The 23,974-nt window shown below is 39.1% G+C and overlaps 2 protein-coding genes across 4 annotated transcripts; both read right to left on the bottom strand.

Annotated features, from left to right (window-relative positions):
* Positions 1-1,789: 1,789 nt before the first annotated feature.
* Positions 1,790-17,538, bottom strand: LOC146607381 (semaphorin-4E). Of its 2 annotated transcripts, none has more exons than XM_085347479.1 (14): positions 17,408-17,538; positions 10,622-11,109; positions 10,165-10,307; positions 8,992-9,054; positions 8,493-8,591; positions 7,125-7,224; positions 6,768-6,878; positions 6,480-6,631; positions 6,193-6,365; positions 5,834-5,990; positions 5,505-5,727; positions 4,423-4,538; positions 3,987-4,203; positions 1,790-3,803 (listed from the first exon to the last, which is right to left on the bottom strand). In XM_085347479.1, the coding sequence occupies exons 2-14, from the start codon at positions 10,728-10,730 to the stop codon at positions 3,040-3,042; spliced, it is 2,427 nt and encodes an 808-aa protein (XP_085203605.1). In that variant the 5' UTR covers positions 10,731-11,109; positions 17,408-17,538; the 3' UTR covers positions 1,790-3,039. The 2 variants fall into 2 exon arrangements, with proteins under 2 accessions (XP_085203605.1, XP_085203606.1); XM_085347480.1 differs by having other exon boundaries at positions 10,622-11,106.
* Positions 17,539-18,215: 677 nt separating this feature from the next.
* Positions 18,216-22,893, bottom strand: LOC146607380 (uncharacterized). 2 transcript variants are annotated; one of them, XM_085347198.1, is made up of 5 exons: positions 22,851-22,893; positions 22,318-22,678; positions 21,871-21,911; positions 21,357-21,473; positions 18,216-18,376 (listed from the first exon to the last, which is right to left on the bottom strand). In XM_085347198.1, exons 1-5 carry the CDS (start codon positions 22,891-22,893, stop codon positions 18,216-18,218), a joined length of 723 nt encoding a protein of 240 aa, XP_085203324.1. The 2 variants fall into 2 exon arrangements, with proteins under 2 accessions (XP_085203324.1, XP_085203323.1); XM_085347197.1 differs by having other exon boundaries at positions 21,357-21,494; positions 21,871-21,918; positions 22,322-22,678.
* Between the last annotated feature and the right edge of the window lie 1,081 nt (positions 22,894-23,974).

The following is a 23,974-nucleotide window of genomic DNA, read 5'->3' as shown; positions in this document are numbered from 1 at the left end:
AAGGTTGCTCCCTCATAGATACACAACTATTTTTTTTTTCTTTTCAACATACTGAAGTGCCCTTTATGGCCAACTGCCAAATTTAATACTTTGATTTTTCTGATATTTGATAAGTGACTGATAAAATGGATATGTTAAACTAACACTGTTGCAGCATTTCAATAAATCTTCTTTTTCACATTGTGTTTGCCTGTCCCTGCTTATCATAAAAATACATGTAATTGTTGGATTTATGTTGAAAGTCTTAAAAATGAGTCAGTTCTGCCACAGCTACTTTAATATAGAGTGAATTTAAATCTTTTTACTTGAGTTTTATATATACTTTTTATGCTGTCTTTAAACTGCAAGCAAACTCATGTATATCAGTTCAGTTTTGATAGTCTGAACACCAAAAATCATAGAGAATGAGCTTTTCAGCTGTGATTTGAACCAGATGCCAGTCTGATTTTTTTTTTGCAAGCAGTCCTGTCAGTTTGTGGAGCTTGTACATTTCTTGCCTGACTTCACTCTCTTGCTGTGAGACACTAGTGAAATGCTTCGGGGTATGAATAAAAGTATCTCTTGACATCCTAAAATTCTGGATGAAATCTGCTCCAGTAAAGCTCATCATGTTGCAATCCTACTATTCTTAAATTCAACTAATCTGAATTTTGTCATACAGAAGTAGCAGCTATTGCTTCACAAGAAGACCCTGAAAATTGATAATATTTCACCCTACAGTTTTACTGCTGATGAATTCATTTCAGCAACACTATTATCCTTTAGCTCAGGGGTCCCCAATCCCAGTCCACGAGGGACGGTGTCCTGCAGGTTTTAGATGTGTCCTTGATCCATCACAGCTGATTTAAATGGCTAAACGACCTCCTCAACATGTCTTGCAGTTCTCCAGAGGCCTGGTAATGAACTAATCATGTGATTCAGGTGTGTTGACCCAGGGTGAGATCTAAAACCAGCAAGGACACCGGCCCTCGTGGACTGGGGTTGGGGACCCTGGCTTTAGCTTTTCAAATAGAGCCCAATACAGGATGTTTAAAACTAATACCAATATTTGGATACATTAGCTGATTTCCTTTTTCTTTCAGATGCATAAAAAAAGAGATTTTGCCATCATTTGTTACATGAATTTACTAGTTTACACTCCCACTACTTAGTTCAAATTGTTGTATTTGTAAATTCTGAAGACATTGGTTGCCAACAGGAAGTTGCACTTTACATAGTTTGCCCACCAGGGGGCAATGTCAACACTCATAACAACTCCCGTGTCTTCTTTTTTTAACTTTCATGTTTTGGGCCATCATTAATAGATACTAACCGATTAGCAAATATCTATCAGCAAATAATGTCAATTTTCCAATAAATAGGTCGGGGTCTAATTTTAATAACTTAAACACCTCCTAGAAAGTCAGTAGTCTGTTGCTTGACTAACAAAGAGAGACAATTATTTGCACCTATGACCAACTTAGAATTGATAATTAACCTAGTGGACTGTGGGAGGGAACCCACACAAGCACCTTTAGGAAATTCTTGCTGTGAAGTAATGGCGCTAACCACTGTACCACTGTGACCAAAGAACAGTATTACAATGCATTTCACAAAGGCAAATAAATATTTGCCATAAGGATCACACAATAACTCAAAGCCAGATGTAAGAGAAGAAGCCTCATTTAAATGTTGGGAGGAAAATTGGGCCTGAGAGAGGTCAGCTAAAAGCCATTTCTGAATGATGTAAACAATTCCGTTTAAGTCTTGTAGCTTTATTGTTATAAAATGTATAACAGTAGTTGGCAGTGTTATAGCTGGGATGATTTTTTTAGTGCTTTTTAAAAAAAAACCACACACACACAAATTGTACCCTTTTTTAAAAATAAAAAAAATATTCAAATGCACAGGTAACGTTTGAATGATTACTTTGTACTACTGATATTGTACATCCATATACAATTCTGCTGTTTAATAATTCAGCAGAGACCCATTTCAACTCTCATACAGACAGTTGTACAGAACTTGATGAAACATAAAAGTCTCTGCGCAATGGCGCTAATGACCAAAACTGAAAACCACAGAGAAGATTCGGGGGGCTTCACTGCAATTGACGTTTTGTCCAAAACAAACTGTAATAATTACAAACTGAGCATGTGGTGTTAATGATGATGTTTTCCTCCCCTACAAACCATATGAAACCTTTGGAAACATTAATATTGGAAGCAGTGGCTTTGTGCGTTGCCTTCAAATACATTTCCCGACTGTGTGAGACATTACTGACTTACTGATTCATAAGTGCATGACAAGACTCTCAAAGTTCCTTTCATGAGCAAGGCAGCATGTTTCAAAGTTTGACACCGAAACTCTTGGATACGCTGCACCTCTGAGTTGTTTCACTGACAGAAATGTACACCCCCACCCTTGACATTACAATGACATTTTTGTCTGTTTCTTATTAAGTGTACAGTATGCTTGGAATCAGAAATGTAGCTACACACCCAAAAAAAGAAAAGAATTACCCCAGTTCACCCTAAATATAAAAATTCTTTTTTTTTTCTTATTGAAGACAGAGGTCCAACTGTTATATTAGTGGGGGTTATGCTTAAAAATAGAGGTATGTATGTAGAAGATGTTTTTTACGGCCACCAGGAAATAAAATAGTGATACAGACAACTGATCAATCATTAAAAATCATTGAAAATATGATCAAAATGCTACATGTCCAGTGTTTTTTATACTATATTTACAAATAAATAGTCCAAAAAGAAAAGGTGTTGGCTGTACACAATCTATTGCACAAAGCTTATTCACAATTTATCATTATACAAAAAAAAATACATATAAAAACATTAACCACCAGTTAAATATCTTTTTAGAGGACATGAGCTGCCTGGTAAGAATATGGAAATGATAGTCAGTGTAGGAAACAGGACACCAATCAAAAGAATTTATAATGCGAAAACCTTTATAGGAACCGAATCTTAGTGGGAGTACACCTATAGGAAGATAATTAGTGCACGAGTCCTGCCTCAGACTGAATTCTACACCTCAGCAGAGTCAAATCTCTGACTCATCATTTATGTATCCCAGACCGTCCAGACTTGAAATGTTGGCCATAGGTGGGAAGTGATGCTCCCCATTCCCTTTGAAGTCAACAGCAGGGTGATTATTATTGGCACTGCAAGGTCTCCCGGATTCAGGCCCCAGGAGCTTTACCTCTGAAGTTCTGTTCAGGACCTGCCTGTACTCGGTTGACTGCCTTCTCGTCTCGCTTTCACTGGGCCGCTGTACAAACTTTAAGCACTCCCAGTGCCCACGGCTCCAGATCATAAATATGACTCCCATCAGAGAGAGGCAAATCAGGGACAGCATGGCCACAGCCACCTGTAGATGAGTTATCCTGCCACTGTCGTTTTGACTCTCAGGAGACGACGGTTTGTCAATGTTATGGCTTGGCACTGGATCTGGTGTCAAATGTATTGTTTTGTGAATAGCTTCTGTGGTACTTGGCACCTCTGTGCCAAAGGTGGGGATGATCCCCGTTGTCGGGTCAGAGTAGAGCTGTAAATGATAAACCGCCACAGTCTGGTTGTATTTTTGTCCGTTTATCTCCTCTACTGAGTCGCAGATATACTGGCCAGCGTCTGTTTCAGAAGCACTCAGGATGAGGAGACCGCCACTGTAGATGTAGTATTTGTTGTTGGAGTGAAGTGTGTGGTTACCGAATCGCCAGTCGGCCACAGCCAAGTTAGAGTGAAGTTGGCACGACAGCTGGATATTGTTCTCTGGAATGAGGACTAATTCGACAGCTGTCACTGGATCTAAAAACACACAAACGCAAGGTTAATTCATGCTCATAAAACTGCTGCCATGTCAGCACACGCTTGATCAAAGGGTGTCAGTGGGTTTCTCTCTATAATATTGTTATTTCTACAATCGAACAACCCTTGTGCTTTCTTGGGTTCTGATTTAACACTAAATAAAAACAACTGAATTTAAAGTACCTAGTGGAGGACACTGTGACACATCTCCCTTCTTGAGACTCTGTATTGTATGTGGGGAGGGGGACAAAGTGTTGACGGAGGAGCACTGCTTGGTGGATAAATCCCAGGCGCAGTACGGATCTCTTGCAAGGATGCAGTCCACACAAGTCTCATAGCGGCTGCAGTTACTGACCGGCATCTGGACTGCACCAGAAGTTGAACCAGCATACACTTGACCCTATAAGTGCACAACCATAAAGACTCATAAATATCAAAAGACTAAAAGTGTTTCACCTTTAGCACAACTGAAGCCTCTTTATTGCCTGTAAGTGCCAAATAGGTGATGACATATTCAAACTAAGATATTAAACAGTATCTCCCAACCAAAACCCCAGCAAACAACCGTAAACTGTGATGATGACGAAACATGTATAATGGACTTGTTATTATATATTACCTCAGTGGATGAGAGGCGCAAGATAGAGATGGGCTCATGGTTTTCATACAGCTGAACCTCCTCGATGATGAACATCTCTCCGTCATAGTTCACAGCCTTCTGAACATAACCGTTTCCTATTACAAAGACAAAAAGCAGAGCCCGTAACTTACACAAGTGTATTTACCCATATCATTTGATGACTCTGCTGCTTAGAACAAATCATAAAAAGCTAATGATTAACCAAGTTATATTTATTGCTTTAAAAGCCTTTACTTTGGTCTCTGCATTTGCAACAGTTTTAGATTTGCTTTGGGCATTTTTTTAGCCAAGATATTACAAAAAAATAGGGACTATAGAAAAGACACACAGGAAATGGTGTGAGGTGGACTCAAACTCAGGCACCTGCAGCCACCTTCAGCAAATGGGTCACCTGCCCAACCAGGTGTTGTGCAGGTGATGCCTTTATAAAGGGGAAAAACTGTGCCATCAGTTTTTTAATGGTAAGCTTATAACTAGAAAACACTTATATGACAATATGACAAATGTCATATTGTTAAAATCTATTGCTAAATTAATGGAAACTAATATGTTCACCTCCTTTAGTTACATTATAACGACAATATAGTTGCGTTAAAGTTGCATAATTCAGTCTTTCTGATAAGTTCTGATCAGATTTAGTGAGAAACATAATCACTGAGGACATTTGTAATTCTGTGTCAGGGAGCCACTTGCAGTGCTCAAACTCTTTCCCAAGTACAATAAACGAATCTCTTTTTAATCAGCATAATTAGGAAAATTAAGTCCTCAAACAAAATTTATGTGGATCACTATGTTTTTTCAGCTGCTAAGCTTCACCCAGAAACAAAAGCCAGTTTCTAAATTTGCTGTTCTGATATCTGATTTTGTTACTTTTCTCCTTCTGTCAAGTTTTAAAGCCATTTAAAAGGTTATGAATTCATTTAAAACTGCAGTATTGAATATTAAACTTTAACTATTTTAAGAATTTTATGTGAGTGACTGTTTAACATTAAAAATAAAACTCAAGTAACACCGGCAGTACTCCAAAGGGGCCTTTCTGAAAAACACAGCTCTTTTTTTACCTGTGCCAATAAACATGACGTTATATTTCTCTCCGTCCAGGCCCTGCACGCTGTCCACTACAATCCGAGTCAGCAGAGCTCCCTTCGTGATCAGCAGCGGGCCTCCTGTCAGTGGCCGAATTGCTTCATCCATTAGAGGACGATCCCTGATGAACTGGAGCGTTTTGTCTGGAAGGTCCAGAGAGCGATTCATCCCCATTTTACGCACCATGTTATTGATGCACTGAAACACAAAAACTGCAATTTAGATTTTTTTTCTTCCACATCTATTTGCGTTTATCTGGTTTTTCAATTGAATTTCTGCATGCAACAAAAGTCTGTAAACGCACCGCTCCTGGTCTGGGGACCGGCACCTCACCGGTGTACATCACCCATTTAATATGAGACGTCTCCACAGCAACAGGGGTTTTAAATTTTCCCTCATTGAAAATATCTCTAATAGCAGATACGCTGTATGCACAAACAGCCGACTTCTGGGATAAGCTCCTGGAAACGCAAAATAACAAGTTTAGGTGAAACACACTGAGACAAGTTCTTATCAGCTGAGTCTCAACAAAATACTAGTTGCAACAGACTTGGTAGTTTTTTTGTGTGTGTTAACTAAAAGCTCAGGATACTCCTAACATTCCTCAAAGCCAACATCCGCCATGAGCAATAAGAGCCACTGGATTTGTCAGCAAACACTTACGACTGTGGAGTGAAGACAGCATAGAAGACACTCTTCCTCCAGTCCTTGTGTCTGAGAAGGAAGACATCCTGGACAATGGAGGGCAGGCTGGGTTCAGACAGGGAACAATCCAGGCGAGCTTTCAGGAACGACGTCCATTTCCTCTGCAGTGTCCGCTGGCCGCCCATATCCCCCTTTAACACAGATATGGAGCACTCTGTGATGTGTGTGCGTATTGCCTTTAACAACAACCAGACCTGTGTGAGACAGGCCAAGGCTTTTGACTGACTTTGAACAGTGTTCATTACCTTGCAGACACGGGCCACTCGTGACACTGAAACCTTTCTGTAGAAGTCGTACTCTATGGCATTTTCACTGAAGAACAAGTACACCTTGTCGTCGTCACCATCGGGACTATCAAAGCTCTCATCCACAAAATCCATGTAGACAAAGTTTGGCTCTGAAAACACAAATTGAATTGAATTGAACAAATTGAATTGAACACAGGCAAACGAAAATAGAAGTCAACAGCACCACAAACGCTAAAATGTTCATGGGGTGCTATAAAATTTTAAAAAGAAGGGAGAGGAAGTCACCATTGAGCCAGGAGCTTTTAAACTCGGTACGAAGAGCCAAGTTTGAGCTGCGCAGAACAACAGGCTCAGAGCCCAAGAAGTTGATGGATGTGGCAGAATACAAATCGTTTCCTGTGAGACAGGAAAAAGAGGTGAGTGAAAATTCCTGGAAATCCATTATTCACTTTAAATTGTAACAACATCACATTTATATACAGAAAAATTTGGCATTTCGACAAATCGTACAGAGAATGCTGAATGAGCAGGTAGCTCTAGCAAATATACTCCGAGCGGTATTTTTCTTATTTATTTAGTGTGTGAAGTGAAATCTGCACACAACTATCAAATCTTCATTCTGTGTCTGCCTCAGACACTCACCAACCATGAGGGAGGAGTATCTCTGAAAGGGATCGAAAGGACACTTGCCCTTCCCCTCCTCCGGCTTTCCCTGCAGCGTCAGCTGTCCTTTAGCAAACGTCTGTCAGAAACAAAGAAAGAGATCAAGCAAAGAGAGAGACGTTGAGAAAGCTGTGTTTTATTGAGATTGAGGACTGGAACTGGAAGCTTACCGTTTGTTCACATGTTTAAGCAGTTAACTAAACTTGCATACATTTGCATAATAACTCGCTAAAGTGTCCAAACGAAACAAAGGGTTTTACATGGGTTTTCAAAACTCATATCCGGAATCACTTTAATTGTTTCTCTTAAAATCTTCTTCCAGAGTCTGGGGATACATAATGAGCATATTGTCTGCCTTTATTTATTTCGTTTGTTATTATCATAGTGCTGCAGGTTCACATAGCAACAGTTTAACACCCCATTGTGATGCAGCCAAGGCTGCTCAGTCCTCTGAAATTTCAGCATCTTGCCAAAATAAACAGTTTTCCAAGACACCAACAACAGGGGAAGGAAATTTAACTGACGATGACAGGAGAGAAATGTCTCAAAGCGTGCCCATTTACAACACTTCAGCATAAAGCTTAACAAAATTCAATCCCAGTTATTACTGCTTGAATTAAAGCAGACCCTGCACTGCCTTCTGCTCTGTTATGTCTAGAATCTTTCAGCGGTGGATGCAAGTTCAGCATATCTACAGGTAGGCTACTGGCTGCTCAACAACCCTACATTTCAAACAGTGAGAGCAGATTTTCTGAATATGGTCATCTAAGACACACCACCCTAGCTGTGTACCATATACCAGCTGTTCACATTGTTTGTTTGTGAGGGGCAGCCAATGAAATAAAAGCTGGTTAAAGGGAGAGGAGCTTGTTTAAGAGTGTAAGATAAGGTCATCCAGAGCTGCACTAGTACAGGCCAAGAATAAAATATGAAGTTGGAAATGAGTATTACAGGTTCCCTTTAAAGTAAGACGAGTGATATCATTTTCATTGCAAACAAATCAACATGGGAAAGGATAAAAACAAAACTGTGCATCCAAACACACGTACATTAAATGAGGAAATCTATGCCACAGTTTTCATTCATTATAGTAAGTACTGTACTTTATTTTAAGGCAGTCCCTTCTACACTGTAGTACTGAGTACACATGTATTTGGATATAAGAAAAACATCTAACTGTTTTGTGGAGTCACTGAGTTACAAAAAAGAAAAAAAATTAACTTCTACATCTTCAGTAGGAAGGAGCTTTTCATGTGGATCTCCTTAATGGATCTCATGCAAGTGTTACTAGCATCAGTTTACAAGGGGGCAATAAACTAAACTCTTAACTCTTAAAGCCACACTTACCAGATAATCACAGGTCGGGCTAAACGCATTTGTACCACACACATAAATTGTAGAGTCATTCACTCTGTGCAGGGTTCGAATGTAGTTGCGGCATTCCACCTGCAACAAGATCCAGCAGAGAGAATGCCAAGGTCAGAGCTTTGTTAGTTCAGCCGCAAAAACACAAACATACCGCATACATATAGTGACTGCACATGCTGTCCGCAGCTCGCGGTGACCAAAAGGTCAGGGCTGTGCACATGCGTTTTCTTCCTGTGCCTTTATTTGGACTCTCAGCACAAAGATATGAACCAAGTACTTCAAAGAGAATTCCATGTAAAGACATGAAAAGGGGAAAAAAATCATTCTCATATAAATGATTTACACATGTGCTAAGATAAAAATGTGAGGGGGGAGTAAACAACTTTCAATCAGTGGTCATCTTTTACAGCTGCAGCAATGCCCCCGAAGTAAAAGTTGTCTAGTGCAAAGCTTTTGTTTTGAACGACTTTACACAAACCTCTGCATTTTTTCCCTTGTACGTGCAGTCCCTCTGCTTATCCTCAGTCACCCGCCAATACACCTGCACCAACAAAACGAAAGAGTCTTGTCAAAGCATTCAGGAATGGTGTTGCAACCACACAGTAGTAGTCCAGTTACAGCTTTCACAATTTATTGTTTTTCGAGACCTGTCAGCGTGCTCTAAAAGCATGAACCGGTTAGCTGGCAAAGCACTCCTCGCCTCTGACTGTTAGACATGTATCTACAACTATGAACAAACAACAGAGTCCAACAGAACCATTATTATTGAAATATCTCATGCAAATGTGCAGTGGTCATGTAGAATGAAATGATGTGTGAGAAAACACTGTACGTAATGTGACCTAACATTTGCCCATAATTCACAGCATCTGAAAGATGTGCAAATATGAAATGTTTCTTCTCTTTATACGACAAACCTGACACAGTGGATTTTAGGGAAGATATTTAATATGCTGTGAATGATATTTGAGACTTTCAGAAAAAAAAATAGAGCAGCCCATCTGACACCAACAACCGTGCCACCTTCCAAGTCACTTAAATCTCCTTTCTTCCCCATTCTGATGCTCGGTTTGAACTTGTCTACATGCCTGAATGCACTGAACTGCTGCCATGTGATTGGCTGATCAGATATTGCCGTTGCACTTAAACAGATACACCTAACAGAACTGCCAGTAAGTGCATGCAATAAATCAGTACTGTATACCAGCCTAGCTGTTGATTAACTATTGATTAACAACCTCTATTATTAGCTATTATCAGCTATTGCTATACTGCAAACCAGCGAGAAACAAAATGCTGTTTACTTTTTTTTTTTTCTTTGTAAAGTACTGAAATATTTCACTGTGTTAAGCCAGTGCTATCACAGCATAACCTAAAAGAAAGTTAAGAACCATGAATACAAATCACATCTAAGCATGATAAGTCCATCTTTGGCAGGGCTACTGATTATTTGAGGAAATGGCTTCAGTGCTGTGGTAAAACATCATAAATGTTTAATGAATCTTCCATTTTTAATCCACAGTGATAAAAAAGTTAACTAATTACTATTTCATCAAACAAAATAAGCAACATGGCAGCTCCAGCGTGTGTATTTTATATGTACATTATCTGACAGCTCTGTTCAGAGTGTACAGACTCCTCATGTTCTTACCGTAGCATTTTTAACTGAGATGTCGCTCATATTCAAAGCATAGATGGCCTCTCTTGCCCCCAGCAGCATCACACCCAGGTCTTCTCTCATCAGCATCGTGGAGTAATTGTAGATCCCCTCTTCCCTGAACAACTTCAGTTCATCTGCACGGAGAAATCTGCATCATACACTGTTTTTTGCTTTATTTACCTCCCACATGTTAGCTACTGTGACTCCATGCAGTAGGAAAAATGCCCCCACAGCAAAAAGCAAAATGCTAATTTACTGAAAACTAATAAACTTGTCCCAGCCAGCAAAAAAAGAGATGTTAAAGTTGCACTACTGGGTCATAAATCACAGTAAAAATATTCAAAACTGCTCTAGCTTCTACTTCTGATTCAGCCCACAAGAAGAAAGAATATGCTAAGAATAATTCTACGACATATTACTGGAGAAGGTGAGAGAATCTCTGACTCACTCTGGTAGGGCACGGTCTTTCGTGGCACACAATAGTCAGTATTGACGGCACTAAAACAAACATGGAGCATCAATCCACAGATGATGCTCAGAGCTAAAAGAAGAGACATGGCTCAGAGTCCGGGTTTGTCTAAGTGTGGAAGAGCTGCAAGATCCAGCTCCGCCACCAAAGCACGAAATCAGAGAAAGATCATGGTCCACAGTGTCAGTCCAGATGTTGTTAAACTGTGGTGATGTCACGGTCCTGGACATGTGCCACTCTGGCATAAGTCATCATATTTGCTTACAGAGACCCTCTAAAGGTGAATCGTTCAGATGTTTAACCGGGAACGTCGAGCGCAGCTACTTGCTGGAAATCTATGTCGGTGTTAGCCTCCAGCGCAGTGCTAACGAGCTGCTGGTGTCCTCTCTGGAAGGAGGAGCAGAAGCCATACTGCTCAGCTAGTGGTGAGGGATGCTGGAGGAGATCATTTTCACGGCAGCCCACTTCTGGAAGAGATATGAAAACATCTATGAAATAATCAAAGAGACCCATGAAATAGAAAACCTGACTTTAATACCAAACCGGGAAATATTACATACATTAAAAGATGGCTACATTCCCTTGAAAATTTTCAATGCAAGCTGGTTTTCCTCCAACACTTTATTTCTTTTCATTTTATCTCTGTTATGCTTGATGATTTTTATGCAGGGCAATATAAATTTAAAATACCCCTACTATTATGCCCTTGCTACCTATTCTTCTCATTTATATGGACTTATGGCCTCTACAAGAGTCACTCTGCATGGCTCACAATTCAAAATAATCCTTTTTATTTTACATTATACTGGGTCCTCATGTAGCCCCCCAGTTCATCTACTGCCTGAAACAAGCACTTTAGCTCCCTTTGTATATCTAAGTTTATCTAAGTGACAGCAAGCAAGACTGGGAAAAAGAGGACCACTTAAGATGAACACTTTGTTCGTTTCCTGGAGAACTTCCGTCTTTCTTTCCTTCTTTTTTTTTTATTAATTTGGGTTGCTCAAAAGAGCCAGATTAAAAATAAGCAACACCTTTCAAGTTAAAGATAGTAGTGAAAATACTAAGGTGGGGAAAAGTGTCATAAATGAACATGTTCTGTTTGCTGACCGTTAAATCCTGAAGACCCAGACAGTATGCTAAACAGAGACAAATATAACCATGTTTTTCTACCAGAGATGTCTGGCACCACTTACAGCTAAAGCTATGACAACTCATAACAGTAAACTTCACAAAGGAAGCTGATGTTAAGTGAAATTCTGCAGAGTGCCATATACTGCCCACCCACCCACCCCCACTCTCTCTCTTCCTCCTGCACTCTCTGTATCTTCCTGTCCTCCTCCCTGATAAGAACCTGCTTCCTCTGGACTCAGCAGGGTTCAAGCAGCAGCGGGGATCAGTTCAGGTTTGGGCATGCATGCAGATCACGGTAATTCACAGCTCACGAACTCCATCCCTACCCTGGGATTCATGTGGAATCGAGACTTACCACTTCTTTGGCGAGATTCACTCTCTGTGTTTTGACAAACTGAGCGATGCAGCCTCATTCAAAATTCATCAAGGCACTTTAACTCAGAATAACACACAGAGCATATTCGAGACCAGATTCGCAAGGTAAAAAAAAGAAGAAGAAGAAATAAATAAAATGGGGTGTGCAGTACACAGCTGCTTTGCATGTGCTATTCAGATTTAAGTAAAAGTAAAAAGTAAAGATGCATCTTTTGAAACACCGTACAGTCCTCGCCTGTTGACAGAAATGAAAAAATGACAGTATCTATATTTCCTTGAGAGACAGCTAAGCGTTAACTCCCCTGGGTCTTTGAGCAGTCTGGGTTGTGCATTTTGCAGCTAACCTGCTGTGCTCCCACCCTGTTGTTAGTTGACACAGTGGGACGAGCTGCTGCATGTACAGGACTGCCCCTGTGTTGTCAAAGAGGTGACATGTTGCATGCTTTTTACCACAGCCTGTTGGGGGCTGAGGGTACTGTGGGTTAAGCGCCACAGCTGAACGGAATAACTGAAGGTTGTTTTTCAGAGGTTTTGGCAGATAGGTCACGATGGCGCAGACAGGTAGGCATGGCCACAATAACAACAGTCGTCCTTTCCTCTGGCTCTCCCACACTTAACATAGCGTAAGGTGTGACAGTGCACTGCTGAGGGATTTACAACACATATGATGCAGATTTCCATTCGCAGTGGGGCCCTTAGGTTATGTTTAGTCTGGAAGTCGCTTAATGAATTGACAAAAAATTATATAAATCCTAAAAGTCTGAGAATTTGAAAGTAAAAAGGCCCCACTGCTTTATCAGTGGATTATACGTTATTAATCTAAACGCATTAATTAGTTATTTATCGCATTAATTTGCCTCCTAAGGCAGGAGAACAAGCTGAAATTGCATCTTCATTAGCTAGTCACTAAGATAATGTTGTCTGTATCCATTTAGTGATCCCCGAGAAGCACACGCAGTTTATTTATTAAACGTGTACCTCCACAAAAAAACAAAAAAGCCCTATACCTTGCTACAGATAAAATCAGTGTTTGACTGCAGGCTAACAAAACAAAGAGTGTAGAAAAATGAAAATTTGTTGTCATTCTTTGTTTATTTATAACTAGAAACAACACCTCTTACATTAGAGGTAGATAGCCCGTTAGAAGTGCAGCTTTTAATATTTTGATATAAAAATGTGTTTTGTTCATGTCTTTGGTCATTGCTTCTCTTGCATGTGAGCGCACGCTGATGCATGTTCAGACTTTGACATTAGTAAATGTGCTGAAAGCTTCTCTGATCTTACCAAAAAGAAAAATCAGATTTTGTTCACTGCGTACGAGCAGGGTTTGTGACACCGCGAGTAGCTTGGAAAAAACAATCGCAGTCAAACGGGAGATACGAGTTGTATTGAAATCAAAAAAATAAGGGAAGAAGGAAGTAAAGATTTCATTTATTTTAAGAGGTGCCGCACCTTTCAGGATTTATTTTTCCTTGGAAACGAACATTAATTTTACATTTCAGATTCGTGTCAAGGATTTCTTTAGAATGCTTTTTTATTTTTAATCAGGAAAGACACACCAATGGACTGTTTGACCTTTTTTGTCATGCACACGGTTGCATAACACCTCTGCTCTACATAATGGCTTACTAGCAATACAGCCCCTAAGACTTTATGGCTTATTACACAGTGGCCTTTTATCAGTAGCACACCTTTATTAGTTCTGGTAAGTAAAACTGGACCTAAGATGTTTTAACACTACATTTTAAATGGTGAACCATTTATTAACATTAAAGGATTTGACCTTTTGTACAGTGAACCCCAGCTTTTTTGATTTCCTCTTGTTTATTTGACACCTTAGTGACAAAAACAAAAATAAACCGCCATCAGCGTGGGTGTGCTCTTCACTGAGGCAAAAGCTATGTCATGGCAGACTAGTGTACTATTATTTTTCATAAGGGCACAATGAAAATTCCAGTACGGCCAGCAAAACCTGCTCACGGACCCGTCACTGAGCACGCAACTTCATTATGCAGCTCTGAAAAACTTGATATTCCCTTTGTGTCAGACTATAGAGCAAATCTATGGTATTCACTCACTGACTAATACTGCTCACACAGACAGTATACAGAACCTGCATGCAATGAACAACACTTTCTAATCTCTATACTTCTTTTGCTTCTGTTTAAAATCACTGACATTTAAAGTCTGATCTGAGGTCAAACAGTACACACAGAATTAACAAGATTGTGACTAAAACTGTTCCCTTGCATCTCCATACATCTAGATGTAAATGTCAGCATGTACCTTCCTACCAAGCAACATTCTAAAAGGGTTAGCACAGGGACTCCAAGTGGGTTTTTACTCATCAATCGGTACAACACGAACAACTGTGGGTTCAAAAGCTGCACATGAACGAGTTCAATGCGCCGAAGAAGCCTGGCAGCAGTATCTCAAGACACTGGAACCACTTGAAGCATGGGGATATTTATAGCCTCTTTAGGAGCCTCCACGCCATCTCCAAAAACCTCTACAATGGATTCTCAACACAACTGCGTGCTGATAACAAAGTAAAAACCTCATGCAGCAGCAGCGTCTGAGACGTGCTCAGACTTGCATGCTGTTGTCATCCCTGTGAGTCATAATACATCCAAAAAGCAGTCAGTCAAACAGCTGGAGTGAGCCATGACTGCTTTGGTGTACGCTTTAAATGACGGCACTACGCTGAGCTCTATGGGTGAGGTCCCCTTCGGCAGTAACTGATTTACCTCTGGCCTGACAAACTGTTATTCAGGTTTGATTCTGTTTGAGTCACTGGCCGACTGGTTGGTCGTCTACTGCCTCTTTCTACGTCTTGTTGCCATTTGGGCGTAAGCTGAGCTGTCCACTGGCAGGCCAGCTGGTGAGCTGGCTGTGATACAGTATTTCAACAGCACACCGGCCTAAACAGGAAAGTGCCAGTGGGAGGGTTTTCACCCCTGACACCCTGTGTGTCACAGACTTGTTATTCACTGGAAAACACACCCCAGTTCAGCACCGGGTTATATTTTTGCAAGCTCACATTTGCTTAAAAAAGAAAAAGCCCCCCTTCTTTTATCACAATGACAGTAGCTTCCCACCTTTTGTTTTGATATGCAGGAGGATTGTAATTAGCTGAGAGCAATACTTCAAAAACATGCAGCGTGTACAGTTTTTAAGCTACGGCCCAAATCAGTGAAACTGCGCCAGAGCACAACTGACAATATCATTAACTGGAATGAAAGTGACAACTGAGCAACACAATAACAAAAGCAAAAGCCTGTTTAATAAGATACTGACTTTTGTTTTGACATATCAATTGTTATTGAGTCAAAATGCACGCATGAACGCATGCACGCACGGAGAAAAACACACACACACCCAGGCAAGTCTGTGCAGGTCGTAAAGTGTGGGGCGCTCCTCTCTTTAGATTTAAAAATCAACACCAAGAATTTACTTCACAACTCTTACATTGTTTTTTAGAAAAAGGGTGTGTGTTTTTTTAAACCAGTGCTATCAGCTCAGTGTTTTCACTTTGGCCAAACAGCCACCAAAAACCAGAAGATAATTTAGATTATAATACCATAAAACATTACAGAGGACAAAAAGGAGCAAAATACAAAGAATTCATGTCTCACTTTATTTTAATTATCACTGAATTAGTTCTTTCAGCTTTCTTAGAAACACTAAGGTGTATTCTTACTGGGATGGCAAGAGAATCTTGATGTTTTTGTAAACCTTCACTTACTGCCATTACGATGTTATTATTCATTTCATTTTAAATCCAAGAACTGTCGTGTTGATAAACTGCTATGTGCAATATGCCTTCTGCTTTCTGAGCTTAGACCTTAAAAACCTGGTGCCAGCCAGTTACGATGTGACAACCATAAAGATGTTTTTCCTGTTGTGGTTTCCAAGACTTATCTAATCTCTGAAAGCCACTTTGCTGACTGTCTGAGTCGAAAGCAGTGGTTTTCAAACTGGGGGCACAGACTTAAAAGAAGACGGGTGGGGGTAATCTGATGATCAATATGCAAAGAAAGAGCATGTTGGGAAAACAAGGGTTTGCTGACGCTGTCCTGCTGACCTTCACTAAAAAATTAACTAGCTTTCTTTTTTGTCCTTGTTATTGTTAATGATTGATAACAAATCTGAGTCACCTACTGATTGGGGGTGGGGTGGGGGGGGGGGTCATGCTTGGATAGGCTTGAGAACCGCAGTTTATGAGAATCTGATTGCGAACTATAAGAAGTTATCTGTCAAATAAACTCCAAAGTTCTTTTGGAGATGAATCATATACATGCAATCACAGTGAAACAGACACAATCTGCATCATCTCCAGCTATTATCAGCCATGAACCCACTTAATGTAGCTGCAGTATGACAGCTACAATCGGGCAATCCCCAGAGCAAGTGAACTGAAAGCCTTTCACTTCGTCTATCGTCTGCTCACTGAGCCACACACACTCACACTGGTACAATTCTCACCATCACTAAACCTCCACCACAAATGCCCTCGAATATCCGCTTCACCCCCATTTAACATCAAGTTCGGTTCAGTGATAATGTGCATACAATGAAAATTTGCTGCTTTTTAATAAATTATTTGAGAATGTGTGAATTATTGATGCAGCAGTATTGATTTTTCTTTTTTTTTGTAGCTGTGTGTGCGCAGAGAAACGTTTCCAAAAGATTAAACATGCTGATGCTTCCTTCTGCGCACTATATTTAAGAACTGATTCATGTCTCTGAAGTCTGTGAATTATATGCTTGGTTTCCAGCGGAGGAAAAAATAAATAAAAATCTGTGTGCTTAAGCTTTATAAAACAGCTTGGCTCGCGATTCAAAGCGTTTTCTCCTCCGGATCCAACCACACACTCGCTCCCGTAGCGCTGCTATATCTAATCCTGAGGGCTGCAGGGAACGCGCGACCCCTCCAAGTTTGATGAGCGCGTCTCTCTCAGTGTAACACTATCCGTGCATCTACTGGTGCAAGAGTTTGTAAGTATATCCTACTACTGCTTACTCTAACGCCCCGCTGCTATTATTAGATTAGGATATCCTATAATCTTAAGGTAAGTCAGAGAATTTGCAGTGCGCTGTCTCTGCAACCTCTGCAACCTCTCCACCCCTCAGGTTGGCAATCCAATTCCCACAACAAGCCCGAGCGCAGTGGAAAAATAACACGCCCAATGGGAAAAACCTGCACCAATAACAAAAAAGGAAAGAAAAAAACGAGTCAGCGGGCTAACTCGCACTTACCAGTAGTTAGTTTTAATATTAAACCGCTCAGAGTGCCGATGTCTTTCCCGTCTTGAATCCAGCTCCGCTCTTTCTTTCCCTGCTCCACCTGTAACGTTCACTCCACGTCTAATTCCTGCAGGGAGTGATTATCCGACAGGCAGCTCTCAGCGGTAGGCAGCGCCTGATCACGTCACGTGTTTGATCGCACCTTTACTTATATAGGAGCCGCTGGGCTTCGCGACCGAGCAGACAGCAACGACATAGTCCTGTTAATGTTCCCAAGTGCGGACTTTTGGTTTGTTTGGAAATGTTAAGTCGACTTAATAAGTATTTTATCAGAGGACGTATTAAAGTGTTAGCCTAAGCACGACAGAAAGCCACGTTTATTTTGAAAATAAAAAGAAGGACACAGTCCATATATAAGAAATTAACGTTTTAGTCTCCTTTAAAAAAATAATACAAAAATATACATATGTGTGTATAAATCTTCTCCATACTCCATTCAAAAGCTATTGGAAACATTTCCAAATATTCAGTATTCATCATATTCAATATTAAGTAATACAATACAAAAATTAAGGGAACAAAACCATGAATTTACACATTCAAACCGCATTCATCATCTGCCATCTAGTGGCTCATAAAAGCTACTTCACCTGCGCATTTTAAAAAACGTACAGTTTGAATGAAAAAACCCTAAACCAGTAATCCAGATGAACAAAATGTAGATCCGACAATAATGAAAGGGGAAAGTTTCTTTCAGTGTCCCGGTGAAATTAGCTGTGAGGACCTTTGCTGGCATTAGTTTGTGAGATCCGTGACTTGTTCAGTGTCTATATCTCCGTTTGCCTTCGTCGTATCTGCTGGCAGGACTCGGGGTCCGCGGGTCTTGAAAGGAAGAAGCTGCCTTCAGGCTGACCGCCGCTGCGCTCATGGACGGCCGAGGTGAAGGCTGTTTGTTGGGGGTGTTTGCATAGATGGGCTCTTCTGGTGGACGAAAGGCAAATACAGAATCAATGGCATATCATTTAATTAATGTATATCTGCATTTGAGCTGTAGGACAATCTGTAGAACAAAAGCTCAGAGGGATTTTTTTTTTTTTTTTTTTTTTTTTTGCTTATCATTTGGCTGATTAGACTTTAACGTAGTAATCAAACATCACTGAGACCAAAATGCAGGAAAAAAAATACAGTTTTACCCTAAAAATGTCCTTATTTAGTTTTATTAGTTGAATTAGCTAATTTTGATTATTGTGCAGTTGACTAATTGTTACACACTGCAAAAGAAGCTATTTAGATCCCCAACCACAATGAAAACAGTGATGAAATACAGTGTAAACACATAACACTATTTATTTACGTCTTTATTTCCTTTTTTCCAGATTTGTATATTTGTAGATTTATATATATATATATATATATATATATATATATATTTTTTTTTTTTTTTTTTTTTTTTTTTTTCTAAATACTTTTCATATGTATGCAGTGCTGCAGAAACTGTGCACCCCACCCCTCCTTTCTTCTCAAATATGTTTGCACTGAGTAGGAGATGCTCTGTATGTCATTGTACATCTGTATAGTGACAATAAAGGAATTCTGTTCTAGTCTATTCAGTGATGAAATACAGTGATCTACAATAAAGACTGATTTCTGTGCAAGTAACTAAATAACATGACCTTATTTTTCATATGTAGTATGTCAGCATCAATTATCTGATCATTTGATTTTTAGAGAAAGACTGCAAGTCACGTCAGATGTTGTCCGTCCAAATCTTTATATATTTGAATATACATAGTATTAAGAGTCAATATACATCTTGTTACTACAAATGCTTTACATATTTTATTATCAACTTAATACTAAAGTGGTTTTGCAATTTAAAAATTGATCAGGAGATGTAAACTTGAAAGTTTCCTAACAAAAGAAAAAAAATAGTTTAAGATGGGAATTATTCAAATGTCAAATATTTATTTTTAATTGTAATTCATTTCTATTTTAACAGAATATCCTTTCTGCCCCGAAAACTGTACATTTGGAACCACGTGTAAGTTTTTCTCACGCTTTTCAAAAAAAAATGCTGTCACTGTAAATTTAATCTTGACATTTTTTACTGAAAGGCAAAACATTTTGCAGTGCAAACATTCATTTGTACTGCAAAAACACAAGTGTTGACTCAGTGAAATCACTTGACTATGATTCAAAAGTAAAAAGATTCATCAAATTAATACATCAAAGCCTTTCAAGTTAAAGTTCACTTACAGTCAAGATAGTTAAATGTCAAAGAAACAGAGTCAGTACCAAAGTCCCCTGGAATTTCTGTATTTAATTTCTCACTGCGACACAGATGTGCTAGTCATAACTATAAAATAACTAAGATTATACATTTTTAGGTTTTGTTTTATTTATTTTTATATTTATTTTTACTTTTGTGTTTTCAGTTCAGTTTAGTTTCAAAAGTCAGTTTGGTTGTTAGTTTTTGTTGTTTTAAAATTTCAACTTTCATCTCATTTTTATTCATTTCAACATTAATATTAGCTCTTATTGTTATGTTGCAGGTGCTGTTTGACATATTAAAAGATTGAAGTTCAGAATGGTACAGCGATACCCGAGGGGTGCCCGAGTCTCAATAGGCATAAGCACTCGCGTCCCCTTGTGCTGGTTATATTGACAAATGTGGCCAAACTTACAAAATACTTAACTAAAATTAATTTCCTTTATATTTTTATTGTATATGATATCGTTTCAATACCTTTTTCTAAAGCAGAGGTTTGCTTTTTATTGCCGGTAACTCTCTTTTTTCCCTCATTCTCCTCAGTAGTATACTTTAATACATTTTCTCAGTAACACAATACTCCAAACAACAATTTGTGTCAATCAGAAACCACCTTGCCTGGGTCATACGTGTGATTTTACAGCTGTTTGGCAGTACTTTCAAAGCTTCACTCTACATCTGTTTTTTCTCCTTCCTCTGTGGCCATCAATGGTGGCCAAACAACCACATGTACTTGCACAAGCTGCTGGTTGCCTACATAAAGAACTGCTTTGTCCTCTGTGGTTTAAAGTTAGTTTAAAAAATGTGTCAATGACTTAAATCTGTGAGCTAAATACAATCTTATGATGACGAGTGGGACTGAAGTCAGAAGTTTTAAACTTAATTTTTTGTCAGTTAATGGACAGAAAAAATGAGTTTTGGAAAAAACATAGTTTTCCAATCATAATAATACCAGTTTTATAGTCAAACCACTTGTAAGGGCTTCAATAATCATGAAACAGCTCAGTTTATTTTGCCTGTCAAATATGGACACTACAGAAATCTATCTGTAAGTAGTAAAAGTGCTGGTTGATGCAGATGTGGATGGGCTTTTTCAGCTTTGCCTGTGTTTTATTTCTGCAGATATCTGATATTAATAACAGTGCTGATCACTTGTCTACAACCAGATCTCAAAGTGTTTACCTCGAGCTCTGCTTCACAAAATAAACTGCGGTCCTTGTCTCTGATGTCTGCTAGAAATTAAAATCTTTTTCTTAAGTGAAACCGCACAGGAGGAGAAGACATCTATTAGTGACAGCAGAGTTTGTCTCACGGTGTGCTGTCAAACCACACTAACCACTTTCTTGCTTAGTTTGTGTCCATCAGCCACTACTTGGGAAGGTTTCTGCAATCATAAAAACGTCTTCTCTCATATAAAAAAATGAGAGGTTTTCTTCTTTTAAATGCAAATATTTGCAAGGAAATGAATCAGCCTGTACTGTATGCAGTGTAGATTTGAAGTGACTGTAGATCTTGTGAAGTTATCTTGTGTGATAATTTGCTTTTTTGTTGCTTGACCTCTTTTTCTTATAGAGCAACTTTTATCTCAGGCTAGCAGCTTCTGTTGCATACAGCTGAAGCACAGCTTATCTGCAATCTGTGTAGACTGTCGATGATTATCTAAACCTTCACAATGAAAAGAAATAGCACTACCTCTATTCTCTTGTCTTCTTGAGAGCAGGACACATGTGACCGTCAGGATGAACAGGATGAAAGAGGATGCTCCCAACACCACCCATATCCACCAGTTGTCACTCAGGGCAGGAGGGTCTGCGGGAGGAAAAGTTTGCCCTGAAATGTGAACGCATTTAACTTACAAGTAACTCTCAAGTTACACCATGGATACAATAAAATGAATTGCTGCGTTATGTGATCACTTTAAAAGATATGTAGTCGTTAAGTCAGCCCTTTTTATGTAAAGGTCCACGCACTTCCTGTGAGCAGTACGCATCTGACAGGACGAATGTGAGCACTTTGAAACAGTTTTGACTCATCAGCTAGAGCTTTTATCCCCTGTGTAAGTGGACAAATGACACCCACGCAGAGTGACACTGAATGGAAAATCTACGCAGCTCAGTATCTCCTGGGTCCTGAAAATGTCCTATGCCTTTTGAGAACTGCATACACGCACTCTCTCTCACATGCACACGCACATACATGCACACACCTTTAATATTCGTCACATTTGACGGGTACGTTGTAACTTCACTGTCCGCTGTCGTGGAGGAAACAAAATTATATGAGAAACATTCATTGCAAGCCAGGACATTTAAATTAGTTATGCATTCATTCACGACAAAAAAGCAGGTGTTAAGGTGTTTGTAAGCGGCATATAAACATGTAATGGTTTATAACACATTAATGTTAAAGGTGGGTTGAAGTGGATGCTGTTGTATTTATTAACATAAAAATGATGTCTCCATACTAACAGAGGAAGTTGTTGACAAATATAGATTACCTGATAAAAAGTAAAGTGCTTTTTATCTGTGTACTACTGTACTGCTACATTTTAGTGTATTATACAGCATTTATTAAATGTTTGTATACTGCTCAAAAAAGTTATGCAAGATACTTAAAGTAAAAAATTAACAGTTTTAAAAGCCAGAAGTGATACTTACAAACATTTACTTCTGTTCCACTGCTGCGGATTTCTGTTAAACTGGGAATCTCTACTGTGACTTTGCAAAAGTACCATCCACTGTGGTTTGTATTAACATTTGACAAAATGCATTTTGAATCTTCATTTTCAGTCTTGTTTGCAGGTTTGTTAATGATTTTGTGACATATTGACTCGTTGGAAGAAGATTCAGATTTCTCAGATTTGTTGGAATACCAGAAGATTCGATATCGCTCATATTTCTCAGTGTCCAAAAAGCAGTACAAAGCCAGGTCTGATCCAGATGGAACTCTCACTGTTCTTGTTTCATTCAGAAATACAGCAGTTTGACCTGATATCACCATGGCTGTTGCTGCCACTGTAAATAGAAAAAAGAAGATATTTTACTTTTTGAATTACAAAATAGTTCATGTAGACAAAAACTACAGACAGGAAGACGAGTTTCATTCTTCAGAAAATGTGCACATGTTGCATTTAGCATGACACTGTGTCTTTTTTTAATCTGTTAAATATAAAATTGGGAGTCTTACCTGTAAGTAGCATCAGAATCAACTGCTTCAGCGACATTTCCATCTTATCTTGTGAGCAGTGGTCTTCTAATCGTCAGTGTCATCCTGTCTTAGCAGCCTGCCTTTCTGCACATCTGACAAAGCCAGACGTAGAACTGGTGTGTGGGCGGTTGGGTTGGTGGGAGGGAGGAGTAGGGGTTTTTTCTTTTTTTCTAATACTGCTCAGTGTCAGTCAGTTACTTTTACTATTGGAGATTTAGGCAGACACGGCAAATGAAGATGGAAACTGACGTATAGGCTTTCTAAAGAAAGACAGAATTATTGACCAGACACACCAACTCATTTTTTATACCTAACAGTTTTAGTCACATAAAGCAAACCTGACTACTACTCTTAGGCCTTTCTATAAAATATATATATATATATATATATACCCTGCATTGCTCTGCACCTTGTGAATTCCTCAGTGATATAAATGTACATTTGCTGACTTTCTTGCTGTCACCAAATATAAAAAACATGAGGATGATGTGAAGGGGTTGTGAAACCCCTGTGGGTTTTAAGTGCAAGGGTGCTAAAACTCTACTCGCCTCGTCTCCACACCGTCTTACTAGAAAAGTAACATCTGGCTTCCTGTGACAAGACACAACTAAGCAAAATGGCTTGATGAACTTTCTGATCCAGTCTCCAACCACAATCTTGACAAAAAGAAAGAGATTCAACTCATATATATTACATATATAAATTTTCTTGCATTGTTGTTTTATAAAGTGAACACAACAAAAGGCTTTAAGAACACAACAGTGTGGGTGGCATTTTGCATTCAGGTGTTTAAAGTGTAAAGCCGCGCTGCATTGATTTGCTCTGAAAACTAATCTTTAATTCACTAACATTATAGCAGGTGTCAGTGTATTATTTGTTCCTGACAGTGAAAGAAAGAAAAAAGGCCACAAGACGAGACATCTGAAGGTTGCAGGGGGTGTATAGCTTCTGAAACCTCAACCCTATGATCTTTTTTTTGTCTCTGAAAGTAGGTCCTGTTTGTAATGCAAGAAAAGAAAGAATCTTAAAATCATTTATTTAGTAGGACTCTGTGAACACAATACACTTCATCTTTTATGCTGTTATATATGAAATGATAATAA

The sequence above is a fragment of the Diplotaxodon limnothrissa genome, linkage group LG23 (genome assembly GCF_057381915.1).
Source record: "Diplotaxodon limnothrissa isolate DT_005_m linkage group LG23, D_limnothrissa_male_GT1.1, whole genome shotgun sequence".
Lineage (NCBI taxonomy): Eukaryota > Metazoa > Chordata > Actinopteri > Cichliformes > Cichlidae > Diplotaxodon > Diplotaxodon limnothrissa.
The sequence above is the reverse complement of the archived record's forward strand: the minus strand, read 5'-3'. Positions and strand labels throughout refer to the sequence as shown.